The sequence below is a fragment of the Capra hircus genome, chromosome 11 (assembly GCF_001704415.2).
Source record: "Capra hircus breed San Clemente chromosome 11, ASM170441v1, whole genome shotgun sequence".
NCBI lineage: Eukaryota > Metazoa > Chordata > Mammalia > Artiodactyla > Bovidae > Capra > Capra hircus.
In genome coordinates, this window is record NC_030818.1 from 467,351 (window position 1) to 490,082 (window position 22,732).

At 44.6% G+C, this 22,732-nt stretch overlaps 1 protein-coding gene across 2 annotated transcripts in view; it reads left to right on the plus strand.

Annotated features, from left to right (window-relative positions):
- Window positions 1-18,478, plus strand: part of ANAPC1 (anaphase promoting complex subunit 1) — a 95,602-nt gene extending 77,124 nt beyond the window's left edge. For both annotated transcript variants that reach the window (XM_018054804.1, XM_018054805.1), the window contains exons 43-48: window positions 231-369; window positions 2,297-2,383; window positions 3,559-3,654; window positions 5,474-5,672; window positions 12,181-12,315; window positions 18,111-18,478. In XM_018054804.1, coding sequence (XP_017910293.1) covers window positions 231-369; window positions 2,297-2,383; window positions 3,559-3,654; window positions 5,474-5,672; window positions 12,181-12,315; window positions 18,111-18,226 — 772 coding nt within the window. In that variant the 3' untranslated portion in view covers window positions 18,227-18,478. The remainder of the gene's footprint in view (window positions 1-230; window positions 370-2,296; window positions 2,384-3,558; window positions 3,655-5,473; window positions 5,673-12,180; window positions 12,316-18,110) is intronic.

Below are 22,732 nucleotides of genomic sequence, written 5' to 3' on the forward strand. Positions count from 1 at the left end.
CAAATAGTCAGAATGCTGCCTTATTTAATAGGTTCCTTGAATCTTGACAGCAGAGAAAAGCAGAACTTGATGATGACTTGTAGGGGCTGGTTTAGTTTCAACACAGTAAATAATCACATAGCAGAAAGTGGTGAATACTGTGTCTCATGTGAAATAGTATTGGGAACTGCATTTCCGGGCAACAACTCCCAGTAATACCTTGTATTAAATCCATTCTTGTTTTCTTTCAGGTCCATTCTTTCCAAGGATGGGGTTTTATATGTTAAGCTCAGAGCAGGTCAGCTCTCCTACAAAGAAGATCCAATGGGGTGGCAAAGTTTATTGGCCCAGACTGTAGCTAACAGGAACTCTGAAGCTCGGGCTTTCAAGGTAGTGTGATTGGTAAAAACTGAAGGATATTCTCATCAGAAGAAAAAAAATTATAACTAACTGTGACAATGGATGTTAGCTAGACTTGTGGTTGTCTTTTGTCAGTATGTATAAATATCAAATAATTGTTGTGCACCTGAAACTAATAAACTGTTCTATATAAATTATATCTCAATTAAAACAAAAACCAAAATTGAACAACAAGAGAGAATAGGTTCAAATCCTCCTAGTCCACCCAAAGCATATACTTCTTCATAACATTTGTGGTGCTGTTTAGGTAGACCCACTCGCTAACCTCAGCAGATTATAAAGACTGAACGACCTGGGGCCTGTTGGCTGTTTATGTGACGGCTGTTATATAATACAGGCCACCTGCCAGAACTCAAAGGATGATTTATATTTAGTGGCAGAGACAGTCAAAATACATCTTAACGCTAAAAAAAGTTTGGCTTAATAGTTAATCCTCAAATCCGTTAAGATTTACTTAATTCATGGGAAAAATTTAAAAAGGTTTTTTGTAAGGTAGCGCTTTTGAGTTCTTATGACTGAGTCTTTTATAGTTTCCAGAGAATCAGTTGAGGTAGTTTACATCAGTGAATTTTGTTTGTCAGTATTCGAAAGGATTTGGGGGCAGAGTTTAACTTGAATTAGCACTGTTGCTAATTAGCACTAAACCAAAGTGAATGAAGGTGGAAGTCACTCAGTTGTATCTGACTCTTTGCGGCCCCATGGACTATGCAATCCATGTAATTCTCCAGGCCAGAATACTGGAGTGGGTATCCTTTCCCTTCTCCAGGGGAATCTTCCCAACCCAGGAATCGAACTGGGGTCTCCTGCCTTGCATGTGGATTCTTTACCAACTAACTATCAGGGAAGCCCGATATAAGCCCGATATAAACCAAGGCCCATCTCAAAGACCCTAATCCAGTTTATAAAGAAAATAGATAAGTTTAGGCTTGAGTTTTCATGGGGCAAGTATATGAAAATTAAAAGACCATCTCCATTTCCTGCCTGCCCAGAGTTCAAAAGTAAAATATAAGCCTCCGTGAAAATGGTAAAACCTTCATATTCCATTTTCAGTTTTGAACCTTGAGTGATGTTCCTTGCCACCCTTTTCCCCCAGTGTCTTTTAAAGTCGTAAAACACACGGAGCATACACTGGGCTTCCCTTCCAAGTGTGTGGCTCTCCGGCACTAAGTACATTCATGTCGGTGTGCACCGCTACCATCATCCTCCCCATGACCGTCCTTACCTTGCAGGGCTGCACCTCTGCCCCGTTAACACTGACCGCCCGTCCCCTTCTCCCCAGTACCGGGCAGCCGCCATCCTGCCTTCTCTTTCATAACTCTAGTGACCTTGCGACAGCAGTTGTCCTTCTGTGAGTGCCTTGTTAGAGTGATAATCTTTTTCCTTAATCTGTTCAGAAATAATTCTAGTTTCTGATTTGCCTTTCAGTTAGTTAAAGAAGGAAGGGAAAACCTTTTTGGGGCAACTTCTATAAGAAACACCTGGTTTTAATCTGCCCTTTGATAAATCAGTAGCTCATGGTAGCTTATGCAATATATTTCTTAAGTATGACATCCCATATATGTTTAATCTGAAAGAAAGTAATACAAATGAACTTAAAAAACAGAAACAGACTCAGAGTCTCCGAGAACGAGCTTATGGTTGCCAGCAAGAAAGATAGAAGGAAGGGATGGCGAGGGAGTTTGGGATGGGCATGTATGAAAAAAAAGAAGTAAGCTGATATTACTAAAAAAGAAAAAAGACTTTCAACCCATTAGGTTGATGAACCTCTAGCAGCCTTGGGTTTCGTGGAAACATTGTGTGAAAAAAAAAATAAAGTAGATTATAGCTGCATACAGTTTGAGTAGTAATGAAAATAATCTTTATTATCTCACGTATACTTGTTCTTTATTTTTTTTAGCCTGAAACGATTTCCACATTCACTTCTGATCCAGCACTTTTGTCATTTGCTGAATATTTCTGCAAACCAACTGTGAACGTTGGGCAGGTATGTATTATGTGGTTTGCTTAGCTCCAAGACTAGGCTTTGTTTCTGTCTTCAGACCACCAAAAAAAAAATCCAAAATATCCTTATCTGTCTTTGATGACATGCCTTAGGCACACTGAATGATTTTTGTTTGGCAAATATAAGTTTTTCATAGTCTAAAACTATTAAATTCAGTAATTTCCTATCTTAATAGTAGAAACAACTTAAAATTTCTGAGATTAATTTTGGTCACTGGTATTTATGTATTCTTGTAATGATTCTTGTTTCTTTTTATTTTATAACCCTTTTTGTTGGTCATAAGGCTGTTCTCTTCAGGAATCTAAGGGTGCTTGCTAGTAGATTCTTTGATTTATCCATCATCTCAGTTGGCAAGGACTGGATATAGGAATTATATGATCTGGGATTGATGGCCTATTGTCTGCAAGTGTGTGTGACCTTGGAAAAGTTTTTCAGTCTTTTTGAGATGTCATTTTCCTTATTCCTAAAAGTGGAATTATAATATAACCTGCCTTACATTGTTGTTTTGAAAGTAAAATGACAGAACCTTCCTGCCTCTTATTTATTGAATCTTCATTGTGTGTTAGGCACTCTGTTCAATATTCTTTATAATTTTTCTCATTTAACTCTGACCCTGGGGGTAGGTACTTCCTGCTGAGAGATACTGCCACTTAGACCTGTCACATACCCGAGGTCACATAGCCAGTAAGGACTGGGGCCTGTGCTCAGCTGAAGGCCACAGGTCTCTGCTGAAAGCCCACGCCTGCCCTTGACCCCAGCTGGGCTTGCTGTGCCACCGCCCCAAACCTGTTCTGCTCAGTGTTTCTGTTGCATCTTGGTGGCTGCAGGGTGCCCCTTCTGGATCCTGTTCTTGCCAGCCCACCCCATGGCATAGCTCTGTGATGTCCTGTGTGCTCGTGTTACCCAGCTTCTTTCATTCCTCTCCTCCATAGCACTTAGAGCCTTAACTGTTTCTTGGAACTTAATTTTGATTGGATTTTTATTGGTGTTTAATATTGCATGCACTCTGATTTTATAAAGACCTAGCCTTTTTTACCCTTTTATATCATTCACTGCAGAATGTAAGAATGGGCCATGATAGTGACTATACAGTTGTTCTTTGATTTGATTTTGGAATATACGTTGTTGTGCTACAAAAAGATTCTGACTTTCCACAGAAACAGGAGCTTCTGGATCTCTTCTCTTCAGTCCTGTACGAATGTGTGACTCAGGAAACCCCAGAGATGTTACCTGCGTACATAGCGATGGATCAGGTATGGTTCAGAAAACCTATCCTAATTCTGATGAGCATTATCCTGTATTTCAAATAACATGCCAGACAATACAGTAAGATTTCCTCTCTGTCCATCTTTTTAGTTTCTCATTCGCTTTCAGAATCTCAGAAAAGGAATTTCTGTCAAAGTTGCAAGCTCTGTATATACCAGAAGCTTAGAGTTTATGATGACAAATAGGCTCTTTACTCCAAGGGTTCCCATTCTCCCCTCTGGCCTCTTCCTCTGACCAGGAGAGCGTGCTTTCTCCCTTTCTCCCCTTGCATCCTCGTGTGGTCTCTTGCCTCCCTCCTGACAAAGCCTTTTCCTGGAAAAGCTTATGCAAGTGAGCAGTAAGTGAACAAACAGTGCCCTGGTGGTGGCAGTCATGTGCAGTTACACCTGGCGATTAAGCTCACAGAAGTCACAGTGTCAGCATGTGGGGGTTTAGGGAGCTGGAGTTCATTTTAAAATTTCTTTTGTGTTATTGTTGCTTTAAATTAAGAGTCTAAAAGGGGTAATGCGGAAGATAATACTCAACAGCTTTCCTAAAGGATTGAACTTATTTATTTTCTTAGGTTATTAGTAATTGTTGTTTTAATTAATAAGTCTTCTGTCTCTTTTGCGACCTCATGGATTGTAGCCTGCTAGGCTCCTCTGTCCATGGGATTTCCCAGGCAAGAATGCTGGAGTGGGGTGCCATTCTTTCTCCAGGGGATCTTCCTGACCCAGGGGTCGAAATCCTATCTCCTGCATTGGCAAGCAGATTCTTTACCACTGAGCCACCTGGGAAGTCCTATTTAGTAATACATATTGCTTTTTAATATTTGTCATATCATTGAGACTCAGATTTGCCATTAAATTAAGGCAATAGCTTTCTGACTTGGCTAAAATTTATCTGGGAAATCTTGACAGTACGGATCTTCAAGTCCCCTTGTACAGTTACTGAATCAGAATTTCTGAGATTTAAGTCCAGGATCTATAGTTTTAAACAGCTTAAGTGACTATGATATAGTGAGTTCACAGATAAGAATTTGGGACTCAATGTCAAAGGAAGTAATTTCTAATGGAAAAAGAATCTCTACTGAAGAACTGAGTGGGAAAATGCAGGAAATAATTCCCCAAAACCTGTTTTGCAAACAGTCTTAATTAAAAAGGCCAGTTCCAGAATAACCAAGTGGGCCTAGAGTGCCCTTATTGTCAGGCATCCACCTTTTTTGGTTCGTAAATATATGATGTCCACACCAGTACTGCTTCTCACGGTGTGTCTGTGTACAGCAATCAAGTCATGAGTGGTGTTTTTCAGTTGATGGTTGAGAGTGTGTTCTTTTCTTACACTCTGAACTTTTACCTCTTTGCAGTCCACCTATAATGGAACATCCCTCTGGTTGCAGCCATGGTGACTTTTGCAAATGGGTCCCAAGAACAGTCTTGTTGATAATACAGGTTTTGCCTTCTGACCCCTGGGATCCCTGGCCTGATCGCGGACATATCATTGTACCAACTTCGGTTTCCCAGAGGGGACCAGCTGTAGACCTATTGGGTCTTCATTTCTCAGAGCTGTTGAGCCAAGAATAAGCTTCGTTTGCCTTCACCATTTTTTATCTGAAGGCTGTTCATGTTCATTTTGAACAGAATGACCGTGTACCTAAATCCACTAAAGGGCTTCTCTGTGGGGCAGGCTGCATCAAACACAGAGCGAGCCTCCCCACTGCCCTTCCTTGATCTCATGACCATATTAAAAAAATACTCCAGTGTACAACTCCAAGGAAGTGATGGATCTTCACTCTTTCAAGTGGATTTCTGTTCTTCTCTCTGCAAGGCTGTAAGAAGACTGGGAAGAAGAGAAATGTCTGAGACATCTGACCTCTGGCAGATAAAGTTGGTGCTGGAGTTTTTCAGCTCCAGAAGCCATCAGGAACGGCTGCAGAACCAGCCTAAGCGAGGGCTCTTTATGAACTCGGAATTCCTCCCTGTTGTCAAATGCACTATTGACAACACTCTGGACCAGTGGCTGCAAGGTGAGAACAGCGTTGCACCCCTTGTCCTTCGAGATGCACTGGGTCTCAGGGGTTTCTGTTTTAACCTGTTTTCCTTGGTAAGCAGGTTAAGTCCTAGTACAATCCCAAATGGCTGTAGATGTCATGTTTCCAGTTAGGTGAATTGCGCTCTGATTATCTGCTCTAACATTTCTTGCAGATAGAAAGTGAGATTTATTTACTCATTTATTTACTTGGGCCACGCTGTGTGACATGTAGGATTTTTAGTTCCCCAGCCAGGGATCCAGCCTGCGCCCCCAGCATTAGGAGTTCTGAGTCTTTTGTTTTGGTTGCACTGGGTCTTTGTTGCTGGGCACGGCTTTCTCTAGTTGCAGAGCCTGAGGGCTACTCTTTGTTGCGGTGCTCAGGCTTCTCACTGGGGTGGCTTCTCTTGTGGAGCATGGGCTCTAGGAATACAGGCTTCAGTAGGGCTTAGCAGCTGTGACTCGAGGGCCCTAGCGCACAGGCTTGGAAGTCGTGGGGGACAAGCTTAGGTGCTCCACAGCATGTGGGATCTACCTGGACCAGGGATCGAACCCATACCCCCTGCGTTGGCAGGTGGATTCTTATCCACAGAGCCACCAGGGAAGTCCAGGAGCTTGAAGCCTTAAGCCCTGGACCACCAGGGAAGTCCTGACTTCTTTACCAGGTGTACTTAACTCTGCTCTATGATCATGGGGAGAATGTATAATGTAGCATTCTGAGCACCACTTGACGCTTAGGAGCTTGTTCCATCTTCTCCAGCGTCAGATCATGTTTCTTTCCGGCACCCCTCTCTCCTGTTTCTCAGGGGTGCGGTGTGTCCCCTGCCTGACCCGCTTTCCGCCTGCATCCTGTGCACACTGAAAACTCGATGTGAGTTTAGAGTGAATGCTTGTTTCACCAGCTCCATGAGTCAGTCGCTGAGGACCTGGGACTTCTCAGTAGAAGCTCTGCCTTGTGATTGCAGGGAGAGTGTGAAGTTACTCCTGACAGTGTAGAAGTGATTATGGAGGCAAGTGATGGGGCCTTTTGATGTGTGAAAAGCTGTCTAATACGTGATACATGCCTGAAATCCATTTTTAGTACTTAACTCCTTGATCTTTTTATTCTTTTCAGTTCTGATGCTTCCAAAACATATTGGACAGCAACTTGCTCTGAGTAAATGCTGACCCTCATAATATCAGTAGTAACAGCTTTTGATTCTATAACATTGTTAGAAAGTGGTAGAACCTAGGGATTTGACTGTAATTATGTTTGAAGCTGTCTACCTGTTCACTGCACCTGGTTGGGGCTCCTCGGCCTGCCCCGCCCCCAGCCCTGAGGTGACTTGTTTCTCCAAGGTCCCAGCTGCTCTTGCTTTTTCTCTATTTTATTTAGATAGGAAATGGAAATAAGGGGGAGGGGGAAGAAGGTTAGCTTGAGCCTGTCTTCGCCCAGCTGTAGAGTCAGGGTAGGTTCTGTCCAGTTACTGGCGGGTCAGGGTCAAACGGGTGCGAGGGAGTAGGGAAAAGGACGAGCACGAGCGCGGAGCGAGCCCACCAGGGCCCCAGCCTGAGGAGGGGAAAGGTGGAGTGGTTTTTGACAAACACCAAAGGACCCCCTCACTCCCCATTTCCCATCTGTCCCCATCTCTCCTCCTGAATTAACACACAAGCTGTTTCTTTAAAAAAAAGTTTCTGAAAAAATTCAATTGTAAGCCAGATTGTGAACGATATATATGCTGCCGCTTGCTGCTGCTTAATCGCTTCAGTCATGTGCGACTCTGCAGCCCTATGGACTGTACTGTGCCAGGCTCCTCTGTGCATGGAATTCTCCAGGCAAGAATACTGCAGTGGGTCACCATTTTCTCTTCCTGACCCAGGGATCGAATCTGGGTCTCCTGCATTGCAGGCATATTCTTTACCGCTGAGCCACCAAGGAAGCCTGAGGGATATGTATATGGAAAACAGCAATTTCAAAGTCCTGTGTTTAACACCTGCGTCTGCTCTGTGATTTCCTCTTGAGATTTGAAAGGTCATAAAGTTTCAGAATTTCTAAAAATATGATAATCATTTTGTTCTCATGTTTGGGAAAAAATACCTGTTATTTTATAGATGTTGCTGTTCTGGTTTTATTCAGTTTTGTGTTTGTTCACCCATAACGGGCCCTTGCTGTTGATAAGAAATGAGTCCCCAGACCTTCACAGATTCTCTGACACGCACGTGTCCTATAACGTAGTGAGGCTCCGGCAGTGACTAGAGCGCTCTCTAAAACAGCCCTGACTTGCTTTCTCCTCCCTCCTTGTTAGAACGACTGGTGGTTTACAGTGTTGTTCTGAGCCTTCACCAGATTTGTCTTGCCACTCTGATTGCCAGCAATGTGTATTTCTTTATTTTTTTTTTATTGAAAAAGGACCGTCACTTAAACTCTTTGGCATGTGGTCTCCTCTCACGGATATCGGCAGCTTCGGGGTGGAGGAGAAGTGCAGGTGCAGGGGCTGTGCGGCAGCGCTGGGAAATGTCAGGTGTGTTTGTGTCGCAGTGAAATCACAGGTGACATGGACTTTAAAGCTCGCTCACTAGTAACCCAAACTAGTGCGGCGGATTGATCATATTTTGTCGATGTTTTGTGATTTATCTCAATTAGATTTTAATCTTGAGCAAAGAAAATTGGGTTTAAAGTTTAAGAACTTAAAATTTTTATTTACTTTTACATTTTATTATGGAAAAATTTAAAGCATAACGCAAAGTAAACATAGTAGTATCATAAACCCCATCAGGCAGCTTCAGCAGTGTCCACATTCTGCCATTCTTGTATTTTCTGTAACTACCCATTGCCCTGCTGTTATTTTCCAAATTGTGCCATTTTACGTTCCTGCCAGCAGTGGGACGCTTCGCAGATTTTGGCATTATCAGTCTAGTTTTAGACAGTCTGCTGAATATGTAGTGGTGTCTGATTGTAGTTTTAATTTGCATGTCTTTGATGACTCATCATGCTAATTATTTTTGTATGTGTTTATTTGTTACTCATACATCCTTTGCATAATATCTTTTCAAACCTTTATTGTTGCTATTATTTAGCACTAAGCCATGTCAGACTCTTGTGAAGCCCCATGGACTGTATGTAGCCTGGCAGCCTCCTCTGTCCGTGGGGTTCTCCAGGCAGGAATGCTGGAGTGGGTGGCCATTTCCTTCTCCAGGGATCTTCCCGACCCAGGGCTCAGACCTGCATCTCCCGCACTGGCAAGTGGATTCTTTACTGCTGAAGTGAAGTGAAGTCGCTCAGTCGTGTCCGACTCTTTGCGACCCCATTGACTGTAGCCTACCAGGCTCCTCTGTCCAAGGGATTTTCCAGGCAAGAATACTGGAGTCGGTTGCCATTTCCTTCTCCAGGAGATCTTCCTGACCCAGGGATTGAACCCAGGTCTCAAACCCAGGTGTCCTGCATTGTAGGCAGACGCTTTACTGTCTGAGCCACCAGAGATACTGCTGAGCTACCAGGGAAACTTTGAACTTTGGAACCTTTACCCATGTTTAAAATTGGCTGTCTTTTGATTATTGAGTTGTAGGAGTTTTTATATATTCTGGCTGAAAGTTCTTTGTCAAATATGTTTTGCAGTTATGTTCTCCTACTTTATGCCTGGCCCATTTTTTCCAGAGTGTTTTTTGATAAACAGTTATAAATTTTGATGAAGTCAAATTTATCAGTTTGTTTTAGGGTTATTATCTTCTGGGTGTTAAGAAATCTTTCCTACTCTAGGTCATGAAGTTTTTTTTTTTTTTTTTTAGTTTAATATTAAAAGCTCTATAGTTTGATTTTTTTGTATTTAGATCTATGATTTGTCTCAAACTGATTTTTTTTACATGGTGTGAGATAGGAGTTGTCCTTTTTTTTCTTTAACTTTAAATATGGATATCTAGTTGTTTCAGGACCATTTGTGCAAATGACTTCTTTTCTCATTGAATTGCTTTGGGGCCTTTGTTGAAAATCAGTGGACTTTGTAAGTGTGAGCCTGTTTCTGGACTCAGTTCTGTACCATTGATCTGTTTGTCTTTTTGCCAGACACCCTCTGAATTACTGTAGGTTTAGAGTAAATTTTTAAATTTTGTAGTGTAAATCTTCCTGCTAAAGCAGCATTGAGAAGGAAATTCATAGCGCTAAATGCTTACATTGAGAAAGTCTCAAATCACTAATCTGAGTTCTTACTTCAAGAAATTAGAAAAAGAAAAGCAAAATAAACCCAAAGCAAGCATTTAAGAGCAGGAATCAATGAAATTGAAAACAGGAAAACAATAGAGAAAATCAGCGAAACAGAAAGGCAGTGGGCGGGAGAAAGTCCTTGACATGGAACTGAGTGGCTGTGTTCTCTCTTGCCTCTCCTGAGAAGCTGCCAAAGCAGGGCCTCTCTCGCTTCCTGTATCAGGCCCAGAGGCCCCCACCTCCCACCAGACTGACATCCTCCTGTTAGGGCCAGTGGGTTTCTGGTAGTGTTCCTGGCACTCCATCTCCTTCTTAAGGAAAGTGATCTTTCTTGACTTTTGTGACAGCTCACTCTCCCACTTCCCAGTTGTTAAAAGACAAACAGAAAGCCGCTGACCATTCTTTCTGTTTCGTCCCTGTTTGACGGTCTCTCCTTCCTTGCCTTTCTGGGAGTCACTGTTGCCCCCTCCTCCCTCTGCGTCTCTTTTCTGTGGTAGCCAATCCATTCCCTCAGCCTTTCATTCCTAACTCTGACACATGTCGTGAATCTGTCCACATTTTGCCGCTTCTGTCCTAGAACAGTGATGCGTTCGTGCCTGGACAAAGACGGTTGAAGCCTCCTGCACATCTGCTTTTTTCTCTCATCTCCCTCTTGCCATCTCTAGTCAGCTGACAGTGGTCTTCTGAAGAGTAAATGGATCTAACTCTCCTGCTTAAAACCTTGCAAAGGCTGCTGATTCAGTTGTGAAAACAATCTTTACCATTTGGCCACCAGGCCTTGTATGTCCAGCAAGGCCTCTGTCTCTCTCCACAGCCTCTTATTTGTACCACCTGCTCCTCATAAACTCCACTCAGGCCCCCTGGTCCCTTCCACTTCCCCAAAAGCACAGAGCTCTTTCTCACCACAGGACTGGTGAAGGAGCTGCTTCCCATCCCGAGAACCTTTTCCTCTCTTTCTCTGCCTGCCCAGCTCATGCTCATTCTCACAGCCTCCATGTAAATATGCCCCTTCTTCCCAGGCCTTCTGTGACCACACTGCCTCAGGCACCTTTCCTGCCATTTTTACTTCTCTCTTTCTCTCTCTTAACCTTTTTGTCTGTATCAGAATTTCTTTATCTGCAGGTAGCAGCAGGCCTGACTCAGCTTGGCTCAAAAAGTGTTGTTTAGTCACTGAGTCGTATCTGACTCTTTGGAACCCTATGGACTGTAGCCCACCAGGCTCCTCTATCCATGGGAGTTCTCAGGCAAAAATACTAGAGTGGGTTGCCGTTTCCTTCTGCAGAGGATCTTCCTGACCCAGGGATTGAACCCACGTTTCCTGCATTGGCAGGCGGGTTCTTTACCACTGAGCCAGCAGAGGAGCCCAGCTCAGACAGTAGGACACGTACAAACTTACGTTCCTGGAAGTCGACAGTGGCTGTAGGCCAGAGGGACATCTTACTGCAGTGGCTCCAGCTCCGTCTCTCTGAGGTTCCATCAGTTCCACTCTGTGCCATCACTTTATCCTCAGAGTACTTTTCCCTGATGGCAGAACAGTGACAGTTCTTTGCCACAAGCTGTGCGTTTTGCTTAGAGGAAGAATAGAGTTGCTTCTAGGAGCTTTGCCGTAAGAATGAAGGAGTTTGTTTACTGCAAGCCTCTAGCAGACACGTTGTCAGGCATCTCCTTGTGTCCCTGAACTGAAGCTCATGCACGTTCCTTGATCGTTTCTGAGGGCAGAGTGTGTCACTCTCCCTGAATGTCTGCCTGTCCCTGAACCTGTCACTGTGTTGGGGGAGTGGCACTGCCTGGATAGCCCCAGACCCGTGGTTCTCACAGCGTGGGTTCTGGAACAGCAGCAGCAGAATTGCTTGGGAGCTTGCTGGAAACAGTTTCCCTGGCCCGATCCAGGAAATTGTTGGGGTCCACGCATCTGTGTTTTAATCAGTCCTCTGGGTGATTCTGATGCCTGTTAAAGTTTGAGAACCTCTGACCAAGACGAATCAGGATCCAGTCCCCTCACGTGTGAGTGAGGAGGGAAAGGTGGCAGAGGGGGTGTCCGGGAAGACGACCGTGGTGACTGCTGCACCTGGATGGCACTCATCCTGATTTGTGGCCAGCACCTGTTTGATGTTAGGTCTATACTATCTCCGTCCCCCACACACTCTAAACTCTGCAGTGATGGGCACTCTGGCTGGTTTACCGCAGGAACGTTAATGCCCAGCACAGGAACTGATATATGGTAGGTGCTCAGTGCGTTCTGGATGAGAAAATAATCAAAAGAATTCGTTCCTTGTGCCTCTCAGTTGTGTAATCAGCTGGCTCTGTCCCGTGTATGTCTCCCTCACAGCTGGAGGTGACAGGTGTGTGCACGCCTACCTCAGCGGGCAGCCCTGCGAGCAGTCGCAGCTGAGCATGCTGGCCTGCTTCCTGGTCTACCACTCAGTGCCAGCCCCGCAGCACCTGCCGTCCATAGGCCTGGAAGGTAACTGCACCTGGGTCCTCTTTTCACACCTGCATTCCCCCCAATGGGTTTCGTTTCTTGGTAGGAGGAACTTGTACTGTGTTATTTTCTCAGATTTTTGGCTTTACTCATGTGTGGGTGTTATTGTTGACAGTTTTTTCCCAGAAAACAAAACCAAAAGACTCTAATAATGAAACTACCTGAGCTTTCCATATGCATAAACCTTTCTTTATTTTCTGAGTTTTCAGTTTATATATTTTTGTTTGTTTGTTTGTTTATTTTTATTTTTATTTTATTTTTATTTTTTTTTAAATTTTAAAATCTTTAATTCTTACATGTGTTTAAAAAGCACATAATATTAATTTCTAATATAGAACTTTGAAATGATAGCAGTCTAATTTTATATGTATTTGAATATTTCCATAACAGAGTTTGAAGTTTTAGCATCTGACTGTATTTTTCAGACTATAGAATCAGATACAAAATCTGTCTATTTAATCATTTAAAGTGTAATGACATTATTGATTTCTGGCTGTCTTAAAAACCTCAGAAAAAAATGCACTATTTAGAGACCTCTAGATGTGGCCACAGTGGAATTTCTTGTATTAGACAGACTCTCCCACACACAAAAAAGCTAATATAAAAGTGGACGTTTTCATAAAGCTTAAAGGAATTGGTGGCAACCCTACTAGCTAGACTTGACTGAGGAAAAAGAATTCCTGAGAGAAGGGAAGCATTTAAGAAGCTCCATATTTACTCTGGCATTCTCCCAAAGGCACTTGTCAATTCATTAGAAGAAGTGGAGATCCAGAAAAAGCAGCAGTGCTGCTGGGCAGAGGAGCCGGAGGTTGAATTAATCATTGCCCAGGCCTAGAACTTAAGGAGCAAAATCCCAGATAGGAGGGAACCATAGGAGTTCAAAAACTCAAAACCTGGGTGCTCTCTTCTCTTGAGGCGTTTATCAAACCTTAACCTGCACGCGCACAGGGTAAAACTTCAGGAAATCTAGCAGAAACCAGGACGCTAAAATACGAGCGGCGATTTCCGCAGCATTGTAATGCCGAGGAAACAAAGGGCAGTGCTCGCAGTCCGCCACGGTGGAGGCTTTGGTAAGCTCCCAGACAGACCAGCCCTAAGACCAGTCTGGGACAGAGCTGATAGAAGAAAAATTAACCTTTATAGGAGGAAGAAAATACCTCTTGAACTTCTGTAATTTTTTAATTCACAGTATCAGTGCTGAATCAAAATGAAAAGACATGAGGAAAAAGGGTAATATAGAAACAGAGTTGGATGTGATCCACATATTGGAATTTTCAGACTTAGATTACTCCAGTGTCTGGAGTTACTATGACTGATATTTCCAAGAAAATAGAGGAAAAGATGAAGAATTTCACCAGAAATTTGGAATCAGTAAGAAAGAGTTAAAGGGAATTCTAGAACTGAAAAATATAACTAAAATTAAGAATTCGGTATATAGAGGATTGCCTGGCAGCCTGGTTGCCCATGGCCCCAGTTCAGCCTCTGGTTGAGGAACAGATTCCAAAAGCCATGCCAGCAGGGTGGGAAAAAAGAGAATTCATATGTAGATTAGTTAGCACATTAGACACAGCAGATAAATGAACTGGAAGACAGGTGTGTAGAAAGGAAACAGACAAGCACAGAGAGAAAAATGAGTATCAGATTCAGAAAAGAGAGGAGGAGACGTTTGAAGTACAGTGAAGTCAGACATGCGTGTGATTAAGATCCCACAATGAGGAAAGAGAAAAAGAGAAGCAACGTTTGAAGAGACAGAGGCTAAGAAGTTTGAGAAATGGATGACGGACCCCTATGCAAGATAAATGCGAGGAAAACCACACCTCATTGCAAAATAGTCAAAGCTACTAAACAGAGAAAAAAAATTTAAAGCATAGATTTCCTTTTTCATCCAGGATGGAGTAACAGAGATCTGATTTACTATACCACCTGAAACAAAAAAAACAAAAAGGGAGAAAATCCTAGACACTGCATATGAATCAGTGGCTTTTGTATCAGGCAGTGACAAAGAGTGACCTCTAAGAGATGAGAAACAATGAGATTAGCTCTGTGATTGCCCCAGCTAGTCGCCTTGACAGTTTCCAGACGGGGAGGTTGGGGGGGCTTGGTGGGGGCAGGGGGTGGGACAGGGAGAGGAAGAACCCGGGAAGAACCTGAAAGACTCCGAGAGCTGAGGTGATGAGGCTGAGAATGCAGGGAGCCCAGAGGAGCTAGAGTTTCCATGAAGGAGTGCCAGGGAGGAGACAGCAGCACACAGAGAATGCCAGGCCCCTGCAGACGGGCCCCCAATATCAGGGCGTCCTTGTTGCTCAGCACGTGCATGGGAAGGGATCTCCCGAGGCTGAGGGGAGAACTGTCCAACCCCTGCAGACGGGCCCCCTCCAATATTAGGGCGTCCTTACTGCTCAGCACGTGCATGGGAAGGAATCTCCCGAGGCTGAGGGGAGAACTGTCCAACCCCTGCAGACGGGCCCCCTCCAATATTAGGGCGTCCTTACTGCTCAGCACGTGCATGGGAAGGAATCTCCCGAGGCTGAGGGAAGAACTGTCCAGACCCCTGCAGACGGGCCTCCAATATTGGGGCGTCCTTACTGCTCCGCACGTGCATGTGAAGGAATCTCCCGAGGCTGAGGGGAGAACTGTCCAGACCCCTGCAGACGGGCCCCCTCCAATATTAGGGTGTCCTTACTGCTCAGCACGTGCATGTGAAGGAATCTCCCGAGGCTGAGGGGAGAACTGTCCAGACCCCTGCAGACGGGCCCTCCAATATCAGGGTGTCCTTACTGCTCAGCACGTGCATGTGAAGGAATCTCCCGAGGCTGAGGGGAGAACTGTCCAGACCCCTGCAGACGGGCCCCCTCCAATATTAGGGCGTCCTTACTGCTCAGCACGTGCATGTGAAGGAATCTCCCGAGGCTGAGGGGAGAACTGTCCAGACCCCTGCAGATGGGCCCCCTCCAATATTAGGGCGTCCTTATTGCTCAGCACGTGCATGTGAAGGAATTTCCCAAGGCTGAGGGGAAAACTGTCCAGGTGGACTAGAGGGCACATTCCCAGTTTATGCAGATTCAGAAACAGTGGGAACAGTGGCAGATTTTGTTTTCTTGGACTCCAAAAGTCACTGCTGATGGTGACTACAGCCACAAAATTAGAAGATTCCTTGGAAGGAAAGCTATGACAAACCTAGACAGCGTATTAAAAAGCAGAGACATCACTTTGCTGACAGAGATGCATATAGTTAAGGCTATGGTTTTTCAGGCAGTCATGTATGGATGTGAGAGAGTTGGATCATAAAGAAGTCTGAGCACTGAAGAATTGATGCTTTTGAATTGTGCTGGAGAAGACTCTTGAGAGTCCCTTGGATAACACGGAGATCAAGCCAGTCAATCCTAAAGGAAATCAACCCTGAATATTCATTGGAAGGACTGATCCTGAAGCTGAAGCTCCAGTACTTTTTCCACCTGATGAAAAGAGCCAACTCATTGGGAAACATCCCGATGCTGGGAAAGATTGAGAGCTGGAGGACAAGGGGCTGACAGAGGGTGAGATGGTTGAATGGCATCACTGACTCAATGGACATAAAGTCTGAGCAAACTCGGAGATGCTGAAGGACAGGGAAACCTGGCCTGCTATAGTCCATGGAGTCTCGGGGGATCAGACGTAATTTAGCGACTGCGCAACGACAGGATCAGTACCTGTTCCCACAACTTCACAATTCAAGGGGCCTTACTCAGGAACATCTTGCCTCAATAATGGGAAATGTTTAGCCTTAAACTAAATAGAGTTCTAATCCCACCTAAAAAAATACTAAAAGCACAATACAAAAGGATTAAATCAAGTAATGTGACTACATTCAGGAACAAAGTTCAAGAATACAGAAATATGAAAATATCCAGCAGCCAGGAAGGTAAAATTCACTGATGTCTGGCATACAAAGGAACAGGAAAGCAACTTACAATGAAAGAGGCGAGAAGTCAGTGGGTGTTACTTAGCAGACAGGGACATCAGAACAGTTCTTATGACTCGGTTCCGTACTTCAAAACATTAAGAGATGCAGAAGATATGAAAAGAATCTAATTGAACTTTTAGAGATGAAAACTATATTTCTGAGGAGAAAAATACACTGAATTGGATTGATAGCAGATGAGACATTGCAGAATAGAATAATTGAGTTTGAAGACATAGCATTAGAAACTATGCAAAATGAAATGCAAAAAGAAGAAAATTGTAAAACAGGAACAGAGCATTAAAATGGAGGAAGAAATTCTGGTACTTTAAGTACCCAGTTTACAAGAGATTGAGGTCCCTGAAGAGAAAAATGGGGGAGAGGGACAGAAAAAACACTTGATGAAATAACAGCTGGAAAGTTTCCAAGGTTGGTGAAAGCTGTTTCAGGAAGTCCAACGAATCAAAGTCTGAGAAACATAAAGAAAGTTATGCTAAGGTATATAATAAATTGTCCAAAAAAAATCTTAAAAGCAGCCAGAGGAAAAGAGCACGTTACGGAGAAACAAAAATAAGAGTGCATATTTTTCATAGGCAGCATGGCCAGTGATAAGTTAATGGGGTAACATCTGTAAAGAACTCAAAGGAAAAACACTACACCCAGCAAAAATATCTTAAAAAAAAAAAAAAAAAAGACCACAGAAGCTGAAAGAAATCTTAACCAGCAGACCCACACTACTGGAAATGTCATAGTAAGTCCTGTAGACGGAAGGAAAAGAATACCGGATGGAAATACAGACCTACAGAAAGGAAGAGCAGGAAATGGCCACTACAGGGCTATGTACGTAAGGTTTGTTCCTTTCAGACTGCTCTTTAGAAGACAGCTGACTCCTAAAAAAAACAGTGTACTACTACTGGTGTTTGTAAATTCTGAAAAGTGACATGTGTAAGCACAGCAGAAAGACTGGGTGGGGAGAAATGGAAGTGTAGCCATCAGGCTCTTACTACCTGTGAGTAGGTGTGATCTCATGTGAAGGTAAAGATAATACTATAAATCCAAAAGCAGCCACTAAACATAAGAAAACGGAGCTAGTAGGCAACAGAGGAGCTCTGGTGGAGTCATGGAAAGCACTCAGTCCAAAAGGGGGAGAGGGGAGCAGAGGACAGAGCAAACAGAAGACAGATGGCAAGGGGAATGTTCAGGCTGACCACAGTGATGGTCACACCAAGTCTGAATGGTCTGTTGGATTCCATAGTGTATCAGGACATTGGAGCTGTTTTCATAGCTCTTATGCACTTGTTCCCTGTCTTTGGTTTTAACGAGGCCTTAGGAAATCTGTTGATGTTTGTTTGCTAAGTCATATCTGACTCTTTGTGACCCTTGAACTGTAGCCCACCAGTCTCCTCTGTCCATGGGGATTTCCAAGCAAGAATGCTAGAACCTGCCATTTCCTTCTCCAGGGGATCTTCCTAATCCAGGGATTGAACCCACATCTCTTGCATTGGCAGGTGGATGCCTTACCTCTGAGCCACCAGGGAGGCGCTGGGCGTATTTATTAATTATATTTAAATAATATATGTATGTAGATAGTATTAATTGTTTCACATAGTTATAAGTCAGTTTCAGAAATACAGAATGGAATAAATTAAAGTTTTATATCAAGTCATCTCCTAGAGTGTATGAGGGAAATCCGAAGGTAAGTAGTAGTGTCTTTTAGCAGTTGTTTTCAAAGAGAAGAATACCAACTTTAAACGTGATTGTGTGTCTGAAGCTTCCTTGAAAGAGGCTGACTTTGTTGAGTGACGTGTGACCCTTCCCTTCCATTCCGTTTCTTCAGGGAGCACAAGCTTCGCAGAACTCCTCTTCAGATTTAAACAGCTGAAGATGCCAGTGCGGGCCTTGCTGAGATTGGCTCCTCTGCTCCTTGGAAACCCACAGCCAATGGTTATGTGATCATGGCTGGTGGTAAGCCTACCCTGAAGCGTGACTTCTGCACAAAAAATGTGACCAAATGACAAAGCTATAGAAACCCTTCTAAGTTTTATAATATAGCTGTGGGGAATGAGCTGCACAGACCTCAGTGTATTTTAAAATCCAGATGTTTCAAATATCCCAGAGACTCTGTTGCTGTCGGCATTAACGTGATAGGATATATAAAAATGAATTGAAATTTTACTTTTGTAAATAAAATGTTTTGGTTTGTTTTCAAAACTCTTGATGATTAAGATTTTTCAGAGTAGAGCCCAGTGGGCACTGGGGTGTATGTTAGTTTTTGGAATCTTTCAGCTCCGGTGGTTCAGGTGAAGTGGCTTTATGCTCAGGAATGCAGGTTTTGTGCAGGGGGCATTACGGAGATGTTCACTGTTTTTTTTAATCTATTTTTAATTGGAGGATAATTGCTTTACGACATCCTGTTGGCTTCTACCATACAACAGTGTGAATCACCATAAGGATACATACACCCCCTCCGTCTTGAACCTCCCTCCACCCTCGCTCCACCTCATCCCTCCACGTTGTCACTGAGCATTGTGTTGAGCTTCTTGTGTTGCACAGTAACTTCCCACTAGCTGTCTGTTTTACATATAGTAATGCGTTTGTTTTTAAAAGGCTCTGTTAAATAATTTTACTTTCTGCAGCAACAAAGGGCTTTTATCATTTTCAAAGGTGTCACCACTTGCGAAGAGTTGACTCATTGGAAAAGACTGATGCTGGGAGGGATTTGGGGCAGGAGGAGAAAGAGGATGAGATGGCTGGATGGCATCACCAACTCGATGGACATGAGTTTGGGTGAACTCTGGGAGTTGGTGATGGACAGGGAGGCCTGGCGTGCTGCGGTTCATGGGGTCGCAAAGAGTCGGACACGACCGAGCGACTGAACTGAACTGAACTGGAGTCACCGTTGTCTAAAGTAAGCTTGTTCATCCTGTGACAGTGCCATAGTATGATGGATCGTCTTAAACAGGAGGAGATTTATACCCTAGTAAAGAACTGCCTAGCACGAGTCCTGCTCTAAATAGAGAAAATTCTCACTACAGAGACGTCTTCAGAAATTGCATTTTAAAATAAAAGACAGTTCATTTCCACCCAGGATTTAGAGAATATACACCCACATCAAGTTTTTGGACTAGATGATGAGGAACGGTATTTGTATAAGATACAAATATATATATATATACAAATATATATAAGATACAGCTTCAGGTTTCTAGACTAAGAAGAAGAAAACTTCCTGTTGTTTAGATTCTGAGATGTCCTCTGCCTCCTTAAATGGCCAGTGGGACCTTAAACTAATCAAAGCTGCAAGGTCTATCTTGTGATTTCACATTTCCACATCCTGAATTGTGAGATTCTACAGTTAATTTCAAAAGTGAAAATTAAAGCAAATAGAAATGTTTCCACTGAGATTTTGACAAAAACCCAAATGGTGTTTGCTCCTTGCATCCCAAAAGTGTGCATAGTGGTTCTATTCAGACCCTTCCTGTCTTAACCTCACGTGTGAATCAAGGGCAGAGTGGCTGAATGAGAGGGTGAAATGTGCTTCCTTCACATTTAAAAGTTTTTCTTCTAGTTAAAAAAAAAGGTAGATTATGAAAATTCCATTTGAGCCAGGACCTAAAGAAGTCAGTACTGGGCAACTATTGGTGTCTTCACTCCGAGTTGTTTGTAACTTGTAAGCTTTTCCCTGATTGAAGAATGACTTGAGTTACTTACGAATTGTCATGTAGAAGGTGAACGGTCATTAGAATGTTGTCAACAGAAGCAACAATCAGGCTTTATCAGGGATTCAGCGGGCTGGAAGGTTGCAGTCTGGAAACAGCGTTGTCTTTATATCCCAGGCCTCCTGAGGAGACAGAGGATATTCTGAACAGTTGACTCCTGAGTAAGCATGCTTGAATCATTGGAGAAGTCAGTGCCAGCTGTTCATGGGCTCCCTGAAAATCTTGAGAGTATAACTCACCATCCAGGACATTTTAGTCTCCTCATAGCCGTGGAGGAGGAAGAGTTGGAGAAAGACGCTTCCGGTTCCAAGTGGGCCCAGAAGTGGCCCCGTCACTTCCTGCTGCTGCATGTTGGCGGGAAATAAATTCCACCTCATTCAGTGCTCTCTCACAAAGGGGAGATGCAGACTCTGGCGCGTCTTGGTGGCGTCTGTCATAATGTGGTTCCTCACTCGCTGCTAGTTCTGTCCGTCCATCTCCTCTGCTTACACAGGTGGAAATGTGTGGCATTGCCTCCATAGATGGACGTAATTAAAGAAACAGTACATTAATACTGTTTCCCTGATGGATGTTGACACCTGTGCTCCTACCTTGAATGCCTTTCAAAGCAGTGAAGGCATGAACTTGGGGGCAGCTCTGAGGCATGTTCGCCAGGCCTGAGCAGGGACACCAGTGGTGGAAGCCTCAGAGCTTCTGAGTGCTGCCCGATCTTCCTTAAGTAAGGCCACGCTCTCACCCTTTGCCTGAGAACCAGCCGACTTCACAGCTTACTGAGAGGGGCATGTCCCAGTTTAGGGGCCCCCCTGACATCCTAAAGAGGTGAGAAGGGGGCAGGATTTGGGTCTCTCAGCCTGGTGGTGGTGTCAGGCTGGTGAACCTGCTGGGCGGATGGAGCCCCTGGGTGTGGGAGCCCAGATGGAGGCTGGGAACGAGAGCCATGGAGCGGAGAAGAAATTATTAGAGAAAGGGACGTGTTAGGACTCCAAGGGACGCAGGTGCCAAACCCATCCTGAGTGGGCCAGCCGGGAGACACCATTGGGAGCTGGGTGAAACTGAAGGCCGTGGGCCAATCTGAGACCAAACCAGGAAGATTTTATTACCTCCTTCTTAAGGTTTGGGGGCCTCTTCTGGGTTCCCCATCCTCATGCTGACCAAATTTTGTGGGAGAAGCCTCCCTGTGTGATGATCTTTCCAGCCCAGCAGTGGGAGAGGGGACAGAATCTGGTCGCCCTGCGCCTGCTGTGTCTGCGGTTGTGAACCAGCAGTGGAAGGGAGCAGAGGCAAGGTGGGAAGAGAGCCTCCTAAGAGGGCTCTCCCAGGCTGGGAGGGGCGGCGTCAACACTGCCTGCACCATGCAGACACTGGCGCTGGTTCCCACAGCTCCCAGGTGACTGTCACTTCCTGCTTCCAAGACCAGGCTCCCCCTGCTCTGAAATAGGGTGGCTGCTTCTCAGTGCAGTCGCGAGCTTCAGAAAAGTCTTCTTTGGTAAAAGCCTCTAAAACCACATTCGTGGCTTTGGCCCGTGGGTGAGGAAGACCTGCCTGTTCGCCATCCTCTCGCTTTGCTGCGTCTTCTGTTGGTGTGCAGTGTGGCGCGCATGCAGAGTGGGGGCTGCTCGGAGGGCCGGACCTGGAGGCTCCAGATGAGGGGAGCCCATCGGACAGGCATCTACACCAGACACTCCCTTGGGTGACCCCTGGTCCTGCCTCTGTTCCACAGCTGAGACCTGAGGGTCAGAGCAGGACATGGCCGGCCCGAGGCCGCACGACTCCCAGTCGCTGCCCGGGCAAGCCTGGGCACCCAGGCCATGCTGTTCATGCAGGGAGCTTGGTCCACGGCTGCCCATCTTCCTGGTCCAGTGGACACTCGGAAAGAGGCTGGTGAAGTGAGTTACTTGCTATTGCACCAGGCAGAGTTTATGTATGAACACCTTAAAAAGTAGACAGGTGACTTGCTTTCTCTGCACATCTTTGGAAAATCAAAGGTCTTTGTGTGTATTTCCTTGGAATTACATTTATTGAATTAGTCTGTGTGCTGCTTTCTTAGTCATGCAACAACCATCTTAAACTCTTCTCTTTTAGCCAAAAATATTTCTTCCGTGGTACATTAGAACATGAAATAGGAAGTTTAGGAAAAGAATTTTATACTAAATTCAATAAAAGCACTGAAAATCTGAATAAGCACGTGGCTTCCAGTGCTTCCCTCCAGGGCTCAGTCAGGTGTGGTCTGCCGCCTCGTCGCTGTAGTCAGTGGTGCCATCTCGATTCCTAAGGGTAGGTGCCAAGCTCTGTGGACCGTGTGCACTCACAACCCAGACCTGCTGGGGTCCTGGCCTGGCAAGTCGTGTTCCTGGGGGCCTTGTCACAGGAGCAGTGGCTGAAAGCTACTTAAGGCCACTCGTGTTTCTTTCGTTTGTGTTTATTTGTGTGCATATCTTTCTCTTATCAGGAATGTTTCCATTCTACTCACTGTAGCATTTCAGAGATTAAGCAGGTATTTTTGGGTAAATGTGTAGAACTCTGGAGTTGAAGGAAGAAGGAAGAATCCTGAGCAGACCCACTGTCATTAGCACCTGTAAGATCAGATGAGAGCAGCGCCAGCCCTTGGGGTGAAGTCTGCAGATCCCCAGGGGAGGGCTGGGTGTGCTCTGTGCCACCTCCCTCCAGGCTCCAGCCTATGGGCCACCGCGTGTGCCCTGTGCAGTGCCTGGATGTCAGCTGGGCATCTTCACCCGCTCCT